Here is a 19,779-nt window from a genome sequence, read left to right as displayed (position 1 = left end):
GTGTTACATGTTGTTTAAAGGGGCGCCTTCTGGAAATACGCTTTTTTTTTTAATTCCGCAACCCCATACTGATCTACTCTTTCTCTTACCACGTTGAAGTGCTGTTACGACGTTAAGTAGGGTGACCATATGAAAAGGAGGACTGGGCTCCTGTATCTTTAACAGTTGCATAGAAAAGGAAATTTCAGCAGGTGTCATTTGTATATATGGCGAATCTGGTGAAATTTCCTCTTCATCACAGCAGTTAAAGCTGCAGGAGCTATACTAGAGTGACCAGATTTAAAAGAGGCCAGGGCACCTGCAGCTTTAGGTGTTGTGATGAAGAGGAAATTTCACCAGGTTCTCCATATATACAAATGACATCTGCAGAAATTCCCTTTTTAATACAACTGTTAAAGATACAGGAGCCCTGTCCTCCTTTTCATAGGGTCACCCTATGTTAAGTGAAATGGCAGGTGCAACTGCCGGGTGTCTTAGTGCATGGACTGCTGGGATATAGGGTGGAGCCTTCGGAGGACTCAGGTGCTCGTCTAACTGCTTTGCGGTTAGCGTGTGGTTAAGGAAAATGTAACCGCAAAAGGTTTAGCGGTGTTGTCTGCTAACGTTCCGCATGTCGTTAGCGTTAACCACAGCTGAATATGGTTAACCACAAAGCACTGAATGTCATCTGAACGGGGCCACAGTGGGGCTAATCACGCCTCTCCTGAGAGAGTTCCACAAACCGGGGGGGGGGGGCATTGAGAATGCCCTGTCTCACATCCCCACCCTCCTGAAGGCAGCATGGCCAAGGATCAGGGATGATGGAAACTAGTCCAAAATACCTGTGGTTGGTCTTCTCCCCCAACCTCCATCTTGTTAAAAACCTCAGATGTAAGAATGGGAAGAAAAAGGTGGGTGAGGCAGGGGGAAGCAGCCCTGCCCCAGAGGCGATGGGCAGTCAATGCCGCCTGTCTCCTTGAGTGAATCAAGGCCTACTCTATTTGAAAGACCCTATTGTCCCTTATGAGCCTGCCCGTGCTTTGATATCTTCCGGAAAATCCCTTCTTTCAGTCCCGCCATCTTCACAGGCGCGCTTGGTGGGAACATGGGAGAAGGCCTTCTCGGTGGCTGCTCCAGAGCTCTGGAACTCTCTTCCCGGGGAAGCTCGGCTGGCTCCCTCCTTGATGGGCTTTCGGAAGCAGGCTAAAACTTTTTTGTTCCAGCAGGCCTTTGGAGAATAACCTGGCCCTCCTTCTATGTTAATGTCTTATAATTTTGTTGTGTATTTTAAACTATGTTCCCCCCCCCACACACACACAATGTATGTTTTAAACTTTGTAAGGCCGCCTTGAGGCCCAGTATTGGGCAAAAGGTGGGATACTACTACTACTACTACTACTACTAATAATAATAATGATAATAATACTCATGAACAAGGCAAAGGAGGAAGCAAATGGGCATGGCTGGGGAACCACATATAAAAGGCAGGAGGAGAACAACCCAGGGAAGGATTCGTCACCTTTGCAGTCCTCCCTTGCAGTCTCCTAAAAGAGGGTGTCGATTTCCAACCGTTTCAGATGCCGTTTCAGTTTTGCTGCTATAGTCAGTCAAAGCTGTGTCTTTAGTCCTTATGCTTCCCAACTGATCCCGTGCCATTTCTCAGCTCGCTGAAGCTAAGGAAAGAGACAGCGCATCATTGAGAAGCAGGCTGAGCAAGTCACCGGTTCAAAGAGATTTTATTATCTACCAAGCAGAAGTGTTGCATTTTTCCAAGGCACACAGGATGATTTTGTTGTTAAAGAGAAAACTATGTTTAGTTCAGGAGCTCCATTTCAATCACGACTGGGGCCCTAATGCAGATCAAGCATACAGCCAGAGAGGGTCCAATCCTTCCCCAAAGAATTTAATACAAGCGAGAGAGGAGTCTCCAAAAATCGTACCAACATCATTTGAAAGGCTGTTTAAAAGTTTTTCAAGTCAGAAGTCAGCGATTGCTTCGGCTCTTAAAGCGCCAAGTGCTTCCCGTCCCTACTCTGCCTCCTTTCACGACAGCCCTGCGAGGCCGCTTGTCGTTACCGCTGCAGGTGGGGAAACCGGGACACAGACATCAGAGCGCCCCATGCCCGATTTCACAGCAAGGCTGGGGGAGTCCACATCCTGAGCCAGTGAGTCACACTACTTCTCAGGGCTGAAAAATAACCTGCTAAGAGCATCTTTCACATAGTAAGAAGCTGACCATGGTAAAAGTGGTTTGATTTTTCCTGGTATTTTTAAGATTACGTTGGTAAGTACTCCGCACTAAAAATAACACAATTTTAGGTACCCCTAAAGCAGGGTTGCAGAACCTTTCAGCCCAATGGCCACATTCCAGTCTGGGAGATTTCGAGGGCCACATTGGTGGGTGGAGACTGAAAGCAAAATGGGCAAGAGCAAAATGCCAGCATGTGTTATCTTAAAGCTCTTAGTGCTGACAACCACGCCTTAAGGAGAGGCATTTCAACCTTTTAGAAGTCAGAAATCAGTGGTTAGGGGGGAAAGGGGCATGGCCACCCGGGGGTCCCCACAAGGGCCAAATTGAGACCCCAGGAGGGGGCTGGGCAAGGACCCTAGGCGTAAGGTTCTGCACTCCCCCCGCCCTAAAAGAAAATCTAGGCAGGTCACAGAATTCAATGTAAATTAACTAACTGCCCTGCTCTATAGCAAGAGGAATTTTATCTACATTAGATCCATACCGTGATGCTCTTTGTGGCTGCACTGCATGGGGCTCACTGTGTCTTTTAATGCTGACTAGGAAATGCATTCCAATCTGGGACTATTCGTACGGGAGAACCAATTGTCTGTAACCAAAACTGGTTCAGCACCGGCATGTAGGAACTAAGTTCCTTGTTTTACATAAGACTTTGCTTCTGATGGTTATGGGATGGGGGAACAGGGTGGGGGAGAAAAGGCATGGTGCTGAACTCTCAAAGCACCATCTCCTGGCCACTGGAAACATCACTGATATCACATAGCTTGAGATGCTTGACATACTCGAATGTGAGTCAGCAAACCACATGAAACGTGCTTTAATAATAAGATGAGCAACAGAGCTGAGATTCTTAGGAATGTAAATTTTTGACTGCTGTGCTTGTGTGAAATTGCGGCCTCCTTAGCCCCATAGTCTTTCTGAAAGAGACGTTGTCATCTAGGAAGAGATGCAGTACGGTGTGGTATTTTCTTTTGAAGAATCTCAAGGCCCTCGTGCAATAGTGACAGGGTGTGGCTGCTCTACATCCGGATGAGAAACACGGCCCTTAAGTTATCTTATGGATCGTTATTGTCCCTTCCCACAACCTCAGTGCTGGGTAAACGGGCTCGGTGAATTTGGAGCGGAAGGTGTGCAGGTGGGCCATGCCATCCGTCACGTTATAGAAGGACAGGATCCCAGCGTCATAATCCAGAAAAACCCCGACTCGTTCTGGGTCGTCTTCGGTCTGAATCAGGATCCTCTCCCCATTGTGGAATGCCCAGTACTCAAAGTCAAATCTCTTGATGCACCAAGACGCTCGGTTCCACCCCAGCCGGCAAAGTTCGGAGTCTCCTTTTCTCTTGATGGATGGGTAAGCTGCCCCAATCCACCACCCTTGCTCAGCCCCAAGCAAATCCACCTCCCAGTAATGGCTCCCGGCAAAGAAAGAATCTCTGCTCAAGACCTGCCAGAGCTTGTCAAATCTCTCCGGGCATGAGGGATAAAGCCGCCTTCTCCAACAGTAGCTTATTGAAAGACGATCGTCAGACAAGGTCAGCCTGGGGTGCACACTGTTTATCTCCAGGGTGGGGGATCTTGCGTCTGCAGAGAAACAGCCACAGGAAACACATTGCACATCAGGAAGCACCTGGAGGGGCAGCTTTTTGACCAGCCGCACCTCAGTGAAGAACGAGCCATGAAACAAAACACAGGACATCTGCCGAAAACAGCATCCCCGGATCTCCTCCGCCTCCTCCTCCTCGACGTCCAGTGAAACTCACTGTGTGATATGGCATCATGATGTCCATTGCCCCGCCCCAGCCAGCCGCAGCTCAATGATATGTAGCAAGGATGAGGAAACCCACGGGGCGATGGCATCCATCTCAAGTGAAATTCACCACAAGGGGAGGGGAGAAAGTAGACACAGAGATGCCATTTTTGTCAGCAGCCCCGTGTCTTCCGCCACGTCTGGTTCGGCCCTTAAAGCCAGTCTTCTGGATCCAAAATGCATTTGCCTCTCCTTCCTTCCTTTGCTAATGTTACCTTGTAAACCGAGAAATGCACTCGCTGGGCTAGGCAGATGAAGACATGAGCTTACACCAGGGGTGGGCAACTCGAGGCCCTTCGGATGTTTTGGCTTACAACTCCCATCATCCCTCACCACTGGCTATGCTGGTTAGGGGTGATAGGAGCTGTAGGCAAAAACACCTAGAGGGCACAAACTGCCCACTCGTGGACTACATGAACAGAATTGGCCTCGACCCACAAAAGACTGGTGTCACCAGTGTCAGGGAACAGGTGTAGCTCCACCCCCAACCCGGGCCCAACATGGTAGCACCTCTTTAGGTAAGCTAGTATTCTTTCAAGATCAACAACATGACGCCTATATTGTTGATCCTACCTTGTTGCAAAGCTTACTGGATGACGTTTTGAAGGCTTTTGTTTGCTATATAAATACTACTATTAATAAATTAACTAATTATGTTCCAGTTATGAGTATTTAACAAGGTTGATTCCATCACGTGACCTAGTGGCAACATAGTGACTGAAAAATAAACTGTTGTATGGACACATTAACATGGGAACAGTAATCCAGAGCAAGTGATGGCTGCATGGGCATTCTGGTAGGACCCATACAGATCCGTGTTTATTTCAGCAAATGGGGAGTTGCATGCTATATCCCGGCCTAGTGTCTTCCAGGTGATTTGGACTTCAACTCCAGCCAGCATAGCCAATGGTCAGGAATTCTGGGAGTTGAAGTCCAAAACATCTGGAGGGTCAAACACTCCCCATCTCTGGTTTATATCATGTGTGTGTGAGGTTATGTCTAGGGATGTACAGATTTTGTGAAATCCGTTCCTTCGGCGTTTCGCAGATTGTCTGGCGACTTTCGTGCCCTCATCTGCTCGTTGACAGACTTGGATTTCATTCCAGTCATGCTAATGGACATTAGCGCAAGTACAAATTTGTGCAGATCAACCCAAAATGTAAAAAAAAAAATGGTCTGCAAGTACGCGGAACTGGGAAGAGTCAGTCCGCCACAGAACCCCTGTTCTAAAACCCCTCGAGCCGAGGATTCAAGCTCTGAGCTTCTAACTGTGTCTAGCTGCATGTGGGAACATAGCACAAAGTTGCACGGGAAATACGTACGCTTTAAGAAGAGTGACCGATCGACACGTGAATTTGCTTGCAACAAGAACCAGGGCTCCTTCTTCAAGGTGCTGTTAAGGCTACTAAAAACGTCTTCGCAAAGTGAAAAGCAAAACAAACAGGCTGTTAGGCAATGTCCTTTCAAGAAGCGAGCGCTTGCTGATGAAGCGTGGGATTCTAAAAGAGCAAGCCGCTTCTCTCGTTGCTTTACATTTCCAGCACAACCTGGAACAAGGCCAGACCGAGTCTGAATTTCAGATCTGGTTTGCCCAATTAGATTATCAACCCAAAAGGAATATTTTACATCAAAATGATCTTGCTACAATTACTTCAAATAACAATGGAAACACTTTGAATGCCCAGGCGTGCAGTAACTCAGGTCCAGGGTCTCAATCTGGCCCTCTGGGGCCCGCTATCACCAGATAGCGACGCCCCCTTCCCCTGCCCACTGATCATTTGGTGGTATCCCGGATTTTGCACAGCTTTTTCCTTATTCTAAAATGGCCGGACAACATGCAACCGCCCCACTGTGGTCCATGCCCCTCTGCTGCCCCCCAAATTGTAAAAATAAAATAATATGGGGGAAATGGCAGCTGTAGCAGCTATGGAGCACCAAAAGGGTTAAAATTAGCTTGCAAACAAGCTACTGTTGACCCTTTTGTTGCTCCGTAGCCACTACTGACACTATTTCCCCCCTAAAAAAAAATAATTCACTACCACAAGCATGAGGACATGTCCAAGACCACAAGCCTGTTCTTAGCAGCAGAGAGAATAACTCTCGGGTAAGGAGACATCAAAAGGTATCAACTTGGTGCTTTCACACCTACCTTCCTGGAGCCGAGCTTTGAGCGGCTTCTGTAAGATGGACCGAACCGTCTCCACAAAGGACTTGAAGTGGTTTGTAATGTGTTCAAACGACACAGGCACCGGAACTAATTGTTCTGCGGAGATCCGCTGCTTCGTCATTTCCTTTTCTATTGCACTGTAGTCCTGGAAAGCAGGAAATTAATCATTAATGTTTCCTTATGGCTAATATTGCCGCCTTCTTGCTCCCAAGGACCCACGCTACACCCACACTGTCCTTCCTACAGAGTGGGAGCTGCTTAGCCATGGACTCCTCCCACAGTGTCTCAGTGACCTTTAATGGCCTGGTACCAAGCGGGAGGAAGCAATCACATACGTCTTTCCCATGAAATCAGCACCTGGTTGGGTTCAGGGGTAATAATCAGCTGGGAAGGGCCTAGATGATTGGCCCCACCCATGTAGTGCTGGGCCATTGGACCATGTAGCTGATCTCTAAGGCCATCTGTTAGACCAAAACTCCCAGAATCCCCCAGCCACCATTCTGGGAGTTCTGGTCTAACACATCTGTGGCTGGCACTAGGTTGGGGAAGGCTGCTTTAACATCTGACACATGCTTGTGCGAATGGGGCCATCCCTGATAGAAAGTTCATATCACTTCTGACACAAAATACTTGATTTTACATCAGATTCAGGTCCTTGTATCCAACAGAAGCCCTATTTAGGCATTCTATCTGTGTAGGAACAACGCGGATTCTCATCCTGGCTCATGTGAAGCACCTTCACAAATACAGGAGGCTCCTCTTCCGACTATCGCCCTCCAGGACCCAAGGGAAGAGGTGCTTCCTCTCTTCATGCGTTTACTTCCTACACAGATTGAATGCCTGAATCGGGCTAGAGACAAGGCTGGAACTGGGATAAGAACCATATCTTGCCGATGGAGAGATAGGAATAGAGGTATCATTACCTATCCGTTTAACCGCCCACCTGATAAATGACTGGAGAAAGACCATAGTGGTAAGTGGTGGCTTCCAGAGAGATGAAGACAGAAACCGGGATTACTGTTTAGGACATATACACTTGCTTCATTTTTGCCACAGGTAAATATGTTTTGTACATTTCTGTATTATTTCAAAAAACCTCAGGGAATGGTAAAGCAAATAAAATGTGTGTACACACGCTGTAAGAAAGGAAACTTTGATTATATCATCTTCAGCCTGCTTTAAAATATTTATTTGGTCTTACATTTCTATTCCACTTCTTCACCAAAAGGTTCTGGACATGGCTATGATAATCCACTGAATATATTTTATGTTGGTGGGTAGATAAAAGCTATTAATTAAAACTAAAGAACAAAAAGCAACAGGAACCACAGCCTTAGAAAACATTCAAAAACAGCTTCCATTACCCATGTCAAAGCTAATTAGCAAAGCCTTTTAAGGTCTTCCTCAGTCTAATACATATCCAGAGGAAACTAGCCAGTCTGGCCTACCTTGGAATGGAGTTGGAGCTGGTGGCAAGGAGAGCATTTGCCCAATTCTGCTTGGCATGAAAACTGGGACCCTTCCTGATGTGGCAACAGTTATCCATGCCTTGTGCAGACTTTATACTGTTAGTTTTACCCTACCCTGTGCCTGCTTACCCTACCCTGTGTCTGTTTGCATTCTCTTCCCCTCCTTATTGTTTTACTATGATTTTATTAGATTGTAAGCCTATGCGGCAGAGTCTTGCTATTTACTGTTTTACTCTGTACAGCACCATGTACATTGATGGTGCTATATAAATAAATTAATAATAATAATAATAATAATAATAATAATAATAATAATAATAATAATAATATTCCAATGCTCCCGAAAGAGTCCCTGGAAGCTTCAATTGGTGCAAAATACAGTAGTTAGGTTGCTAACTAGTGCACCATATTACACCTGACCTGTCCGGGCTCAATTCAAGGTGTCGGTCTTAACTTTTAAAACCCTAAAAAAAAAAAAACCTCCCTGCATATTAAGATCTTCAGGAGAGCCCCTGTTGAGGGCACTGTTACCCACAGAGACCTGATTGTCAGGCACACATGAGAAGGTTTCTCCTGTAGTGCCCCTAAACTGTGAACTGCTCTCCTTCAAGGACTACAATGGGCTTTCAGAAAGGATATAACTACTCATCTTTTCAATTTGGCCTTTCAAAATGTGTCGTTTTAATGTTTTAATTATTTTACTGCGCTTGGTGTGTTTTTTTTAAAAAAATGTTTCAAGGTTTTATAAATTGCTGCACACTGCCTTGATGGCAGATAAGGTGGTACATAAATGTCTATGATAAACATACTAAATATATAAAAGTCTTTCATAGCTCCTATTGTTATCCTACTATCCTGATCCTTCCCAGGACTTCATTCTTCCAGTTCTAGCTCCCATTAGTCTAAAGGTCTCTCGATTCTTGAAGGCTGCACTCCTAAATACACTCAATCGGATATATTTCTGAATATTTTATTATTTATTACATTTATATCCTGCCTTTTTTCCTCCGAGGAACCCACGGCAGCATACATAATCCTCCTCCTCTCCACTTTATCCTCACAACAACAACAAACCTGTGAGGTAGGTTGGGCTGAGAGTCTGTGACTGGCCCAAAGTCACCCAGTGGTTTCCATGGCCGAGTGGGGACTAGAACCCGGATCTCCCAACTCCCAGCCCAACACCTTAGCCGCTACACCACAGTGTATAGGATTGCACAACAAATAGCTCTTCCCATTTTCCCTTGTTGAGTCTTAACCTTTCCCAGAACACCTCTGTGGCCCTTCCTCTCCCTGCCTCTTCCGCTCACTACCTCTTTTCTCTCACTTCATTGTGAGTCCCCCGATGCTGTTGGATTGCAACTCCCCTCATCCGTCACCATTGGCTATGTCAGCTAGGGATGATGGGAGTTGCAGTACACCAACTTCTGGAGGGCCACCCCTGCCTTTAGACTTACCCATACTGGGTCTCTGTTTTCAACTATAAGACCCATTATCCCTGACCATTGGCTATGCTGGCTGGGGCTGATGGGACCTATCATCAAAACATTGGAAGGGATCCAGGTTAGGGAAGGCCACTCCACTGAAACTACACGGAAGTGTACTTACCTGCATTTGAACATGTATTCTTCTCCTGTTATCCTTACCGATACGTTTCCTCTCCCTCCCTCCCTCTCATCTCCTTTCCCCCCCTCAAAATTGAGATGGCAAGCTCTGTGGGGCAGGGGCCTGCCTTTTTGCTGGAGGGGGGTGTCTATCACAGGGCGCCTCCTCTTCATAGCCAGCCTATGCTTTGATAGGCAGAAAAAGAACCCAGGCCTACCTTCAGTAAATGAAGAGGGTCAGGCTGAAGCTGGATCTGTCTGATCCTGTCCGTGAAACTGTCCACGATCCTAATTTGCCCCTCGCAGGCCTCGGATTGTTCTTCATAGGTCCCCAGGGTGTTCTTGGCCTTCTCATCGATGCACCTCTTGCTCAAGGCTTCCTCCTCAACAAACAGGAGACGCAGTTCGGCAAACTTTCCCGTCAGCCAGCTTTTACTTGCCAACGTATGCGCCTGAGGTGAAAAGACAAGAGACCTCACCACCAAAGGGCGAGTGCCGCCGAGCAGCTCACGCGTCCCTCAGGTTGGCCTACGACCATGAAAATGTTCCTCAAGGAATTGAATAGGTTACATTCAGCTTTGGAAAGAAACTCTCCAGAGGAATGCAGAGTACAGCCAGAGAGGCCTGCTCCTCTCGTCATGCCCACCCATTCCCATCTGGGGGGCACCAGGTTGGGGAAGGTTGATCTAAGCAAATGGCCAAAAAAAAAAATGGACAGAGCAGCACAGGGAGCAGCTGTTTAGCCCATTCAATTCCTGCTGTGTTTCCCACTCAAAAATCACACACATACACCCCGCTGTTTTCTCACCCGCCAGAGAAAAGACACAGAGTTCTCCCATAGGGAGAGGGGTGGGGGGGTTAGGGTCTGAGCAGACAAACAGCGGGAGGACAAAGGGTTAAGCAGCAGCCCCTTCTGGGCTTTCGTCCACTGAGGCTGCTTTTCCGTTCAAAACCTGACTCTGGACTGGAACCTGATGCTTCACTCTTGATGCTCAGGCCTGGGCTTCTTTCCATCTCCTGACAGTTTTTCTCTCCTTCAGAATCTATACCCATTGCTGACATGCAGGGGCATTGCTAGGCCCCAAATCTATTTTCCAGGGCCCTGTATCTATTTATTTATTTATTATTGCATTTATTTATTATTGCATTTATATCCCGCCTATTTCCCTCCAAGGAACTCAAGGCGGCGTACGTAATCCTCCTCCTCTCCATTTTATCCTCACAACAACAACCCTGTGAGGTAGGTTGGGCGGAGAGGCTGTGACTGGCCCAAAGTCACCCGGTGGGTTTCCATGTCTGAGTGGGGACTAGAACCCGGATCTCCCGACTCCCAGTCCAACACTTTAACCACTTCACCACACTATGCCCAAGAGCACTGAGTGTTCACTGGTGCAAATGGAAGGGTCCCTCCACCAAGCTTAATTGCCAGGGGTCGAGGAGGGAGAGATAATTTTCAGAAGCGGAAAGGCAAACGGAAGAGCGAAGGTTAGGCCTCCTCTCACTATGTGTTGCAAAAAAAAAAGAGCCACCCCTGATCAACTCCCTCCACAGCATGGCCATGAAGCTTAGGAAAAACATTTCAGTTGGTGCCACTTGAAGATTTGTTCTATGTTTCATTGCCATGCAGGGCGGGGGTGGGGTGGGGAGGGATTTCTGTAGAAACGTAGAAAAATAATTTCTGTTGTTGCCAAAGGAAGCTTTTATTTGGGGTGGGAATTTAATTGGCTGGCTTTCCAATGTCAGGAGATAGAAGAGGGGGACAGGAGTCCAGGCCATGTGAAATTTAAGTACATCCTAGTAATTACTTCTAAATCTGAATACATAGCTGTAAATTAGCAGATGCAAATTTTATGAAGATTTGTGTCCTATGGACCCAAGACTATTATTATTATTATTATTATTATTATTATTATTAATAATAATAATAATAATAATAATAATAATAATAATAATAATTTCTTACCCGCCTCTCCAATTAGATTGAGGTGTGGAACAAAAGCAAGCATAAAATACTGATTAAAAACATAGTATACACTAGGGTGACCATATGAAAAGGAGGACAGGGCTCCTGTATCTTTAACAGTTGTATTGTAAGCAGGTATCATTTGTATATATGGAGAACCTGGTGAAATTTCCTCTTCAACACCACAGTTAAAGCTGCAGGTGCCCTGCCCTCTTTTAAATCTGGTCATTCTAGTATAGCTCCTGCAGCTTTAACTGTTGTGATGAAGAGGGGATCTCATTAGGTTCTCCATATATACAAATGATACCTGCTGAAATTTCCTCTTCAACACCACAGTTAAAGCTGCAGGTGCCCTGTCCTCCTTTTCATATGGTCACCCTAGTATACACTGTTAAAAAAAAATCCTAAAACATCCTAAAAGCATACTAAAAGTATCCTAAAATTACACTGGATAGGCCCGCCGGAAGAGATCAGTCTTGATAGCTTTCTTGAATGCTAAAAGACTGTCAAGCTGACGAGTCTCCTCCGGCAGGCCATTCCACAGTCTGGGAGCAGCAGAAGAGAAGGTCCTCTAGTCAATGGTTGTCAGAGGACCTTCTCTTCTGCTGCTCCCAGACCCTGGAATAGCTTGTCGGAGGAGACTCATCGGTTTGAATCTTTTGAGCGCCTAGCAACACCCCTGCTAAAATGTCTTCCCTGCCCAGTGACCAATGGACTCTGCTTCCTCATGTGGCTCAGCCGAACGCCAGCAGCAATAGCAGTTGTGCCTGCTTACCCTACCCTGTGCCTGTTTGCATTCTCTTCCCCTCCTTATTGTTTTACTATGATTTTATTAGATTGTAAGCCTATGCGGCAGAGTCTTGCTATTTACTGTTTTACTCTGTACAGCACCATGTACATTGATGGTGCTATATAAATAAATAATAATAATAATAATAATAATAATAATAATAATAATAATATTTATTGCATTTGTGCCTGTTTACCCTACCCTGTGCCTGTTTGCATTCTCTTCCCCTCCTTATTGTTTTACTATGATTTTATTAGATTGTAAGCCTATGGGGCAGGGCCTTGCTATTTACTGTTTTACTCTGTACAGCACCATGTACATTGATGGTGCTATATAAATAAATAATAATAATAATAATAATAACAACAGGACACTGTTCCCACTGTGGCCCATTGTCTTACAATTTGCCGAATGCTGGCCTAGGGGGGCACATGGCAAATGCTGCAAAAATTGTGAGCGCACAACTGCGGAGGTTCTAGATTTTCTAGTTGGCATCCATGTATCAAATCAGATTACCAGAAAGCCAGTTATGTGGATCTTATTACTTGAACTCCACGAAGGAATGCTTTTACAGAATTAAGATTTAATGCTATGCCGTCCGTTTTCTTAGACCGCCATGATAAGAAATTACTTGTGGCACAGTGTTGTTATGTGTTTTGTAAAACTGACACTGAGGAAATTGTCCAACATGTTACCCGATGTCCTCTTGATTCTCCCTCTCTCATAATAGTAGAACCTGGGGTCATCCCATGAAGCTGATTAGTGGGAAATTCAGAACAGATAAAAGGAAGTACTTCTTTACAGGGTGCATAGTTAAACTATGGAATTCTGGCTGAACGTTAGGAAAAACTTCCTGTTAGAGCAGTATGACAATGGAACCAATTACCTAGGGAGATAGTGGGCTCTCCCACACTAGAGGCCTTCAAGACGCAGCTGGACAATCATCTGTCAGGGATGCTTTGAGGTGGATTCCTGCATTCAGCAGGGGGTTGGACTCGATGGCCTTGTAGGTCCCTTCCAACTCTACTATCCTATGATTCTACCATAGGATGTAGTGATGGCCACCAATTTGGATGCCTTTAAAAGGGGGTTGGATAAATTCCTGGAGGAGAAGGCTATCAATGGCTACTAGTCCTGATGACTGTGCTACCTCCAGTATCTGAGGCAGTAAGCCTATATACAACAATTGCTGGGGAACATGTATTTGTGTTTTAGATTGTTGGTTGTTTTTAAGCTCTTCATGATTTTAATTTTTGTGAGCTGCCCAGAGAGCTTCGGCTAGTGGGCAGTATAAAAATGTAATAAATAAATAAAATAAATAATAAACTTGGGCTAGAGAGTGTTATTGCACCCGTGTCCTGCTTGTGGGTTCCTGGTCAATAGCTGATCTGTCACTGTGTGAACAGAGTACAATACTAAATGGACCCTTGGCCTGATCCAGCATGGCTCTTCTTATGTTCCTTTGCTAAGTTAGGATATAAGTGAAAAAAACATTTGTCTGAGTTTAGGGTCAGGAAATTTTTGGTTACACCTATTGACTCCATATATTTGCTGTTGTCTTACAATGAAAATTAAGTTGTCATACGTATTGTCTTATTTGCATTGGTGGCCGGCAAACTGAGAGCTAAATTTGCTCAACTCTGAATGTTTTTTCTATTTCTGTTATGGCTTACAGCTAAACAATAAAACTATTATTACATAGAATCATAGAATAGTAGAGTTGGAAAGGGTCTATAAGGCCATTGAGTCCAACCCACTGCTGAATGCAGGAATCCATCTCAAAGCATCCCTGACAGAAGGCTGTCCAGCTGCCTCTTGAATGCCTCTAGTGTAGGAGAGCCCACAACCTCCCTAGGTAATTGGTTCCATTGTCATACTGTTCTAACAGTCAGGAAGCTTTTCCTGATGTTCAGCCGGAATCTGGCTACCTGCAATTTGAGCCCATGATTCCATGTCCTGCACTCTGGGATGATTGAGAAGAGATCTTGGCCCTCCTCTGTATGCATCAACTATGGAATGCAGATCTGGTTGATGTATGGTTGGATGTCCACAATGTGGGTTGCTCAGAGCTTTCTAAAGGAAGAATGAGACACTCATAACTAATTCCTTTGGATTGCAGATTCTGGCCTCATCCACTGGGGAGAGACCCAATAGACATCAAGGCAAAGGGGAGACCACCCTAGCCCCATACATCAGCCAGAGAAGGAACAGCTCCAGAGAGCTTGTTTCGCCCTATCCTGCCAGAAAGAACACCTTGGGGAGGGGCCATAGCTCAGTGCGATAGAGCACATACTTTGCATGTAGAAAGTCCCAAGTTCAAACCCCGTTTTCTCCTGGTAGGGAAAGAACCCTGCCTGAAACCCTGGAGAGCTGCTGCCAGTCAGTGTGAACAATACTGGGCTAGATGGACCAATGGTCTGACTCGGTATAAGGCACCTTCCTATGTTCCTAGGCCATCTTTCCTTCCACAACACCTATAAAAACTTTGAAACTGAGGGCGTAGCTAGACCTAAGGGTTATCCCAGGATTGTCCTGGGGTCAAACCTGTTCATCTAAGTGCCACACAGGGGATCCAGTGCTCAGGCAGGGACGAACCTGGGATAAACCTTAGGTCTAGCTACGGCCTAAGAGTGTCTGTGTTTTGCTTTTCCCCCTGCCTCCCACTCAATCCCGTTTCCTTTTGTGCTGTATCTTTTAGATTGTAAACCTGAAGGCAGGGTCTTTCTTGTCAGTAATCTTTGGAAGCAGCTCCAGGAGTTTTTTTGGGGGGCTGAAGCATTTTTATTTTAAAATGCTGCAAATTAATACTTGAATAATTTAACGGATTTTTTTTTTTAAAAAAGCAACAGACAGCTGGTATAATACAGGGATTAAAAGTGTGAGCTGTGAAGATACTCCAAGGCAGCGGTATCTTTTCTCCAGGCTGGCAGTTGGGGGAGACGGCAACTCAAATGTGGTTGGGCATTTTCTACCGGATAAGGAAGAGGAGTAAGAAGCATACAAAGCCTCCCATGCGGCACCCTTCTATTGGAATGGCTCCTCTGGGATTGCGTTTTTAATTTTTTAATTTTTTTATTACATTTATATCCTGCCTTTTTTCCTCCAAGGAACCCTACATAATCTTCTTCTTCCTCTCCATTTTATCTTTTTTATCCTCACAACATCAACCCTGTGAGGTAGGTTGGGCTGAGAGTCTGTGACTGGCCCAAAGTTACCCAGTGGGTTTCCATGGCCGAGTGGGGACTAGAACCCGGATCTCCTGACTCCCAGTCCAACACTCTAGCCACTACACCACACTGGCCCTCTTTTGAAAAAGAGGAAAACTTAAGGGGAAACTACAGGTGCCTCCAAGTGTCACTTGGCCCGGAGTCCAGAAGGTTGCTATCCCTGTGCTAATAACGTGAAACCAAATGACAGCAGTGGCATGCTGCCAATTTAAACACTGCAGTTTACCGACCGCTTCCCTACCCTTTGGTCCACACGCAAAGGAGTGGCACAGCTGGGTTTGAATCATTTTCGCAAACAGCCTGCTTTGCAAGCAGCGGAATTCATTCGGGCAAAATATTGAGAGTGGGTGTAATTATAAATTGTGTGTGTGAATCTGTGTGTTGGGGTGGGGTTGTTATCAAGGGTGTGGAAGAGATTACGCTTAAGTTCATTCCCTCTCCCTCGCTGCCGCCAAACTTTTTGAGAGCCCACACGCACATTCCCACAAATTCACTCTCTGCAGTGGCTGCCAGGTTATTCCTGGGATTAGTTAGGGTTATTACAGCGCTGTGGTTGTTACCTATAAAGCCCTCGTAAAGGGCAGGGAGCACTGTGTCTCGTATGAACCTCACTGGCGGGAGATCTTGCTCCATTTACCTTTGTTTTGGGAATTAATATCACATATTTAGTGTCTAGGTGTCTAGTTTGTTTTTTTAAACAGAGGATAATCCTCTATTTGAATGACTTCCAGAAGATGGTCCTGTATTTTGAAGGCTTCCTCAATTTCCTTCTTTTTTCTTATTATTATTTTGCTATTACAGAGAGAACTCCCAATAGATAAACCAAAGAAAACATTGCATCTTACAACAATAACAAAGAAAAGTGATAAACTTAATCAAATCATACCAGTTAAATTGCCCCTAACAATAAATAAGGTTGTACTGAATCCTGTGTTTTATCATTCCAATATAAAATAAATAGACTCCATTTTTCTATTAAAAAGTTATTTGTTGATTGTCCCTCTCAGACTCTAGCTAGTTTCATCATTGAGACCAAATCCCAAATCCTTATACACTATTCCTGCATTGAGCAAGGGGTTGGACTCAATGGCCTTATAGGCCCCTTCCAACTCTACTATTCTATGATTCTAATTGTGGGAGGATTAACTCTCTTCCACCTATAGTGAATTATCATTTCTACATCATCAACTAGAACTATATCTTTAGAAGTTGTCCTCTATTTGAAGGGCTGCCCAGATGAAGTACCATCAGAAGGAAGAGCTGGGCCATGAAGGTGCCCATTAACAGCGCCCAGAGAGCAGGCTGAGCAAGGTACACAGGTTATCTGCTCACTGTCTTCCCCACTATGATGAGATGAACTGTATCTCCGTTTAAATTGTATTAATAATAATAATTTCTAAGTCTGTGCCTAGTATAGGCATATTTTTTTTTTTTGCAAATTTGTGCCCTCCTTTTGGGTGATGTATGTCCTCTATTTTAGCAATTCACAAGTGGCTACCCTATTCACGCAGTGCTCACGGTGGGTCATGGCTCTGCTTAAGAGTCCCCGCCAGACCAAACATCATCACAACATTTCAAGTTCATCCCTCAACCCCCTCTGGCCCCCAAAGTCCTTTGGCAATTACAGAAGCCTTTGAGGCCAGGTTGGAATTCATCACATGTATAGACCACCCTGGTATTGCCTTTGGTGACGAAAGAGCAGTATAGAAAATTTATACACAGATACACACACAAACCCTTTTTAGATGACACACTAAGCCATGATGGTTAAGCATTTTGAGCTAAACATTATGGCTTAACGTGTTGTGTGAACCATGATTTAGCATGTCGCGTGAACCATTCCTAACCATGGTGGCTACATAACCATGGCATAAACATGCCCACTAACCATTTGCTGCAAAATGATTAGCGACCTAACCATGGCTTAGCCTGTTGTCTGAACAGGCCCAATTTGAAGCATAAGGTGCTTCCAGATTTTATTTATTTACTTAATACATTTATATCTCGCCTATTTCCTTCCATGGAACTCGAGGCAACGTACATAATCCTTTCTCCTCTAACAGCAACATCATCCAGGCAATGAGCACATTTTTATTTTACCTTAAGTGCGTTGGTAGCTTCTTCTATATGTTTTGTATTGTCCACTTCCTGCTTCTTCTTTAGCGCTAACTGTTTCAAGTACAACACCATGACTTCCTGCATTACCCAGAAGAAAACACATCACGGATGGTGACCACTTCAAATACATATTTCAAAACCTGTTCATTTGGTCTAGGTTGTTGCTGTTAACATAGTAAGAGAAGGAGTGCTTTGGTGGACTAGACCAAAGTTCTATCACCTGGGCCAACACCCCACTTCTCAACCAGATGCCATTGGCAGGTTTGCCCTCTGGATCCATTCCTGTCCACATCAGGGGTGATCTGGGTTTCTGTAGAACCGCTTCCCCCAACTTGGTGCCTTCCAGTTGTGTTGGACTACAACTCCCATAAACCCCAGACAGGCTAGCTTTCTGTGAGATTATGGGAGTTGTAGTCCAACACAACTGGAGAGCAACAGATTGAGGAAGGCTGAACAACAGGACTACAAAATAGCGAACAGGGGGGTTGTTCCATTCTACTCAATTACTTGTTTTAACGCTGTTTTAAGGTTTGGCACCACAAAAGAAATAAAAAAAGAAATGGTTGAATCATAAAGGAAATGAGGCAGATTTGCCTGATGATGATGCAGACTCCCAGTGGATCACTGGTGCAAATTTAGAGAAGTACTGTTTTTGTCTTTTAAACTTGATGTGCAAGAAAACCAGTTAAATCATCCATGAGAGTTGGCTGTCCAGCCTCTTCTTAAAAACCTCCAAGGATGGAGAACCCACAACCTCTGAAAGTAGTCTGTTCCACTCTTGTACAGAATTGCTCTTTGTAACCTGAGATTTTTAAATTATTATTTTTTGCACAGTTCTGACCCAATTGGCCTGCAAAGGACTTCCTTCTTTATGGTTTTGTGGTGTTTATCTGGTTTCCCTGTCACAGTTGCAGCTTCCTTACCTGGTGTGTGGCTGACTGGGGAATATTGGGAGTAGCAGTCCAATACATTTGCAGAGCACCAGACTGGGAACACAGACTGGTAAAGAAGTTGGCAGCCCTCACTCTTGTTCTGGGTGCTGACAGGGAACACATTCCCTATTTTGAGTGTGGAACGAAGCCTGCTTGCCCCCCCCCCCCCCAAATCCTATTTCAGTGGCGAATCCGCTCTGGGCTTCAGTCAGAACAAGTCAACACTCTAAGGGAGTTATCCAAGGTGATGAACCCATTTGAGGGCTGGGGTTCAGGACTTCACATCGCTCCTGACACACAGAGGATTCCCTGCCCCACTGAAATAGGCGCCACCGGCCTCCACTGCACGAAAGCCACAATGAATCTGTCACAAGAGTGGAAACCACAGGATAGCGTCCAGTGGTATCCCCACTGAAGTGAGTGGGCCCAATTTCAGTAGGATCGCCCCTGGATACGGTCCACAGTATCTAGGAGCCTGCCTTCCAGCGTACCCGCTTGCCTTGCGCCGCGTGGGCGATGAGATCCACTCGGTGGCCGCGGTGGGAGCCTAAAGCCGGACACAGCGCGCACACGCAGCGCGCGCACTCGTCGCAGAAGAGCTCCAAGGGGCGCCCGGGGTGATCGGCGCACCCGCGCTCCAGGTCCCGCAGGGCGCGCAACTCCTCGGCCGCCTCCGCGGCTGGGCACCGGAAAGCCGCGCCGTCCGCCGCCAGGTGAGTCCTCGCGTGGGCCGCGCAGAACGACCGCCGGCAGGTGCGGCAGCCCCATTCCGCCGCGCGGGGCTCCCCCTGTGCGCACAGGGCGCAGGGCGCCACGGCGGCAGCCGCCTCCTGCGCCCGTCGCGCCATGAGCTCCACGCACAAGTGGGAACGAGGAAGGGGAGGAAAAAGCCTCGGTCCCCGCCCTCTGGAAGTTAGGAAAAGGAAACCGAAACTCAAGAGATCTTCCACGCGGCGGAGAGAAGAAGAAAAGGGCCAGGCCTGGATTTGGAGCGCCGGTTGCAGGAACGGGAAAGGCGAGGCGAAAAGCTCCATCACACCGGGGCTAACACGCTCCCTACCTCGCTTCCCCGCCCGTGTTTTCCTTCCTCAAATTACTTCCTCTTTCGAAAGAGGAAGTACAGAACGAGCTCGAGACCCAATAACAACAACAACAATAATAATAATAATAATAATAATAATAATAATAATAATAATAATAATAATTTATTTCTTACCCTCCTCTCCATTTTGATCAAGGAGGGGAACAACAGTAAGTATAAAATACATAAAAAACTGATTAAAAACATAGTATACATTGTTAAAACATTCTAAAAGCATCCTAAAATTCCACTGGATAGGCCTGCTGGAAGAGATCAGTCTTTATTGAGTCCGCTGTTCTAATGGCGCTGCTTCTCCTGCACACAGCAGGAGAAAGCAGCAATTCCGAGTTTAAAAAAACATTGGACTTAATGAGGGGTTTTTTTGTGGCGCAAGGAA

General features: G+C 45.7%; 1 protein-coding gene across 1 annotated transcript; it reads right to left on the bottom strand.

The window, feature by feature from the left end:
* Positions 1 to 1,691: 1,691 nt before the first annotated feature.
* TRIM14 (tripartite motif containing 14) lies at positions 1,692 to 19,149 on the bottom strand. The gene is made up of 6 exons (XM_063128451.1): positions 18,793 to 19,149; positions 17,352 to 17,447; positions 9,490 to 9,723; positions 6,184 to 6,346; positions 5,357 to 5,449; positions 1,692 to 3,808 (listed from the first exon to the last, which is right to left on the bottom strand). Exons 1-6 carry the CDS (start codon positions 19,147 to 19,149, stop codon positions 3,273 to 3,275), a joined length of 1,479 nt encoding a protein of 492 aa, XP_062984521.1. The 3' UTR covers positions 1,692 to 3,272.
* Between the last annotated feature and the right edge of the window lie 630 nt (positions 19,150 to 19,779).

This window comes from Elgaria multicarinata, chromosome 6 (assembly GCF_023053635.1).
Source record: "Elgaria multicarinata webbii isolate HBS135686 ecotype San Diego chromosome 6, rElgMul1.1.pri, whole genome shotgun sequence".
NCBI lineage: Eukaryota > Metazoa > Chordata > Lepidosauria > Squamata > Anguidae > Elgaria > Elgaria multicarinata.
Note: the sequence above shows the minus strand (reverse complement) of the source record. Positions and strands in the feature narration are given on the sequence as shown.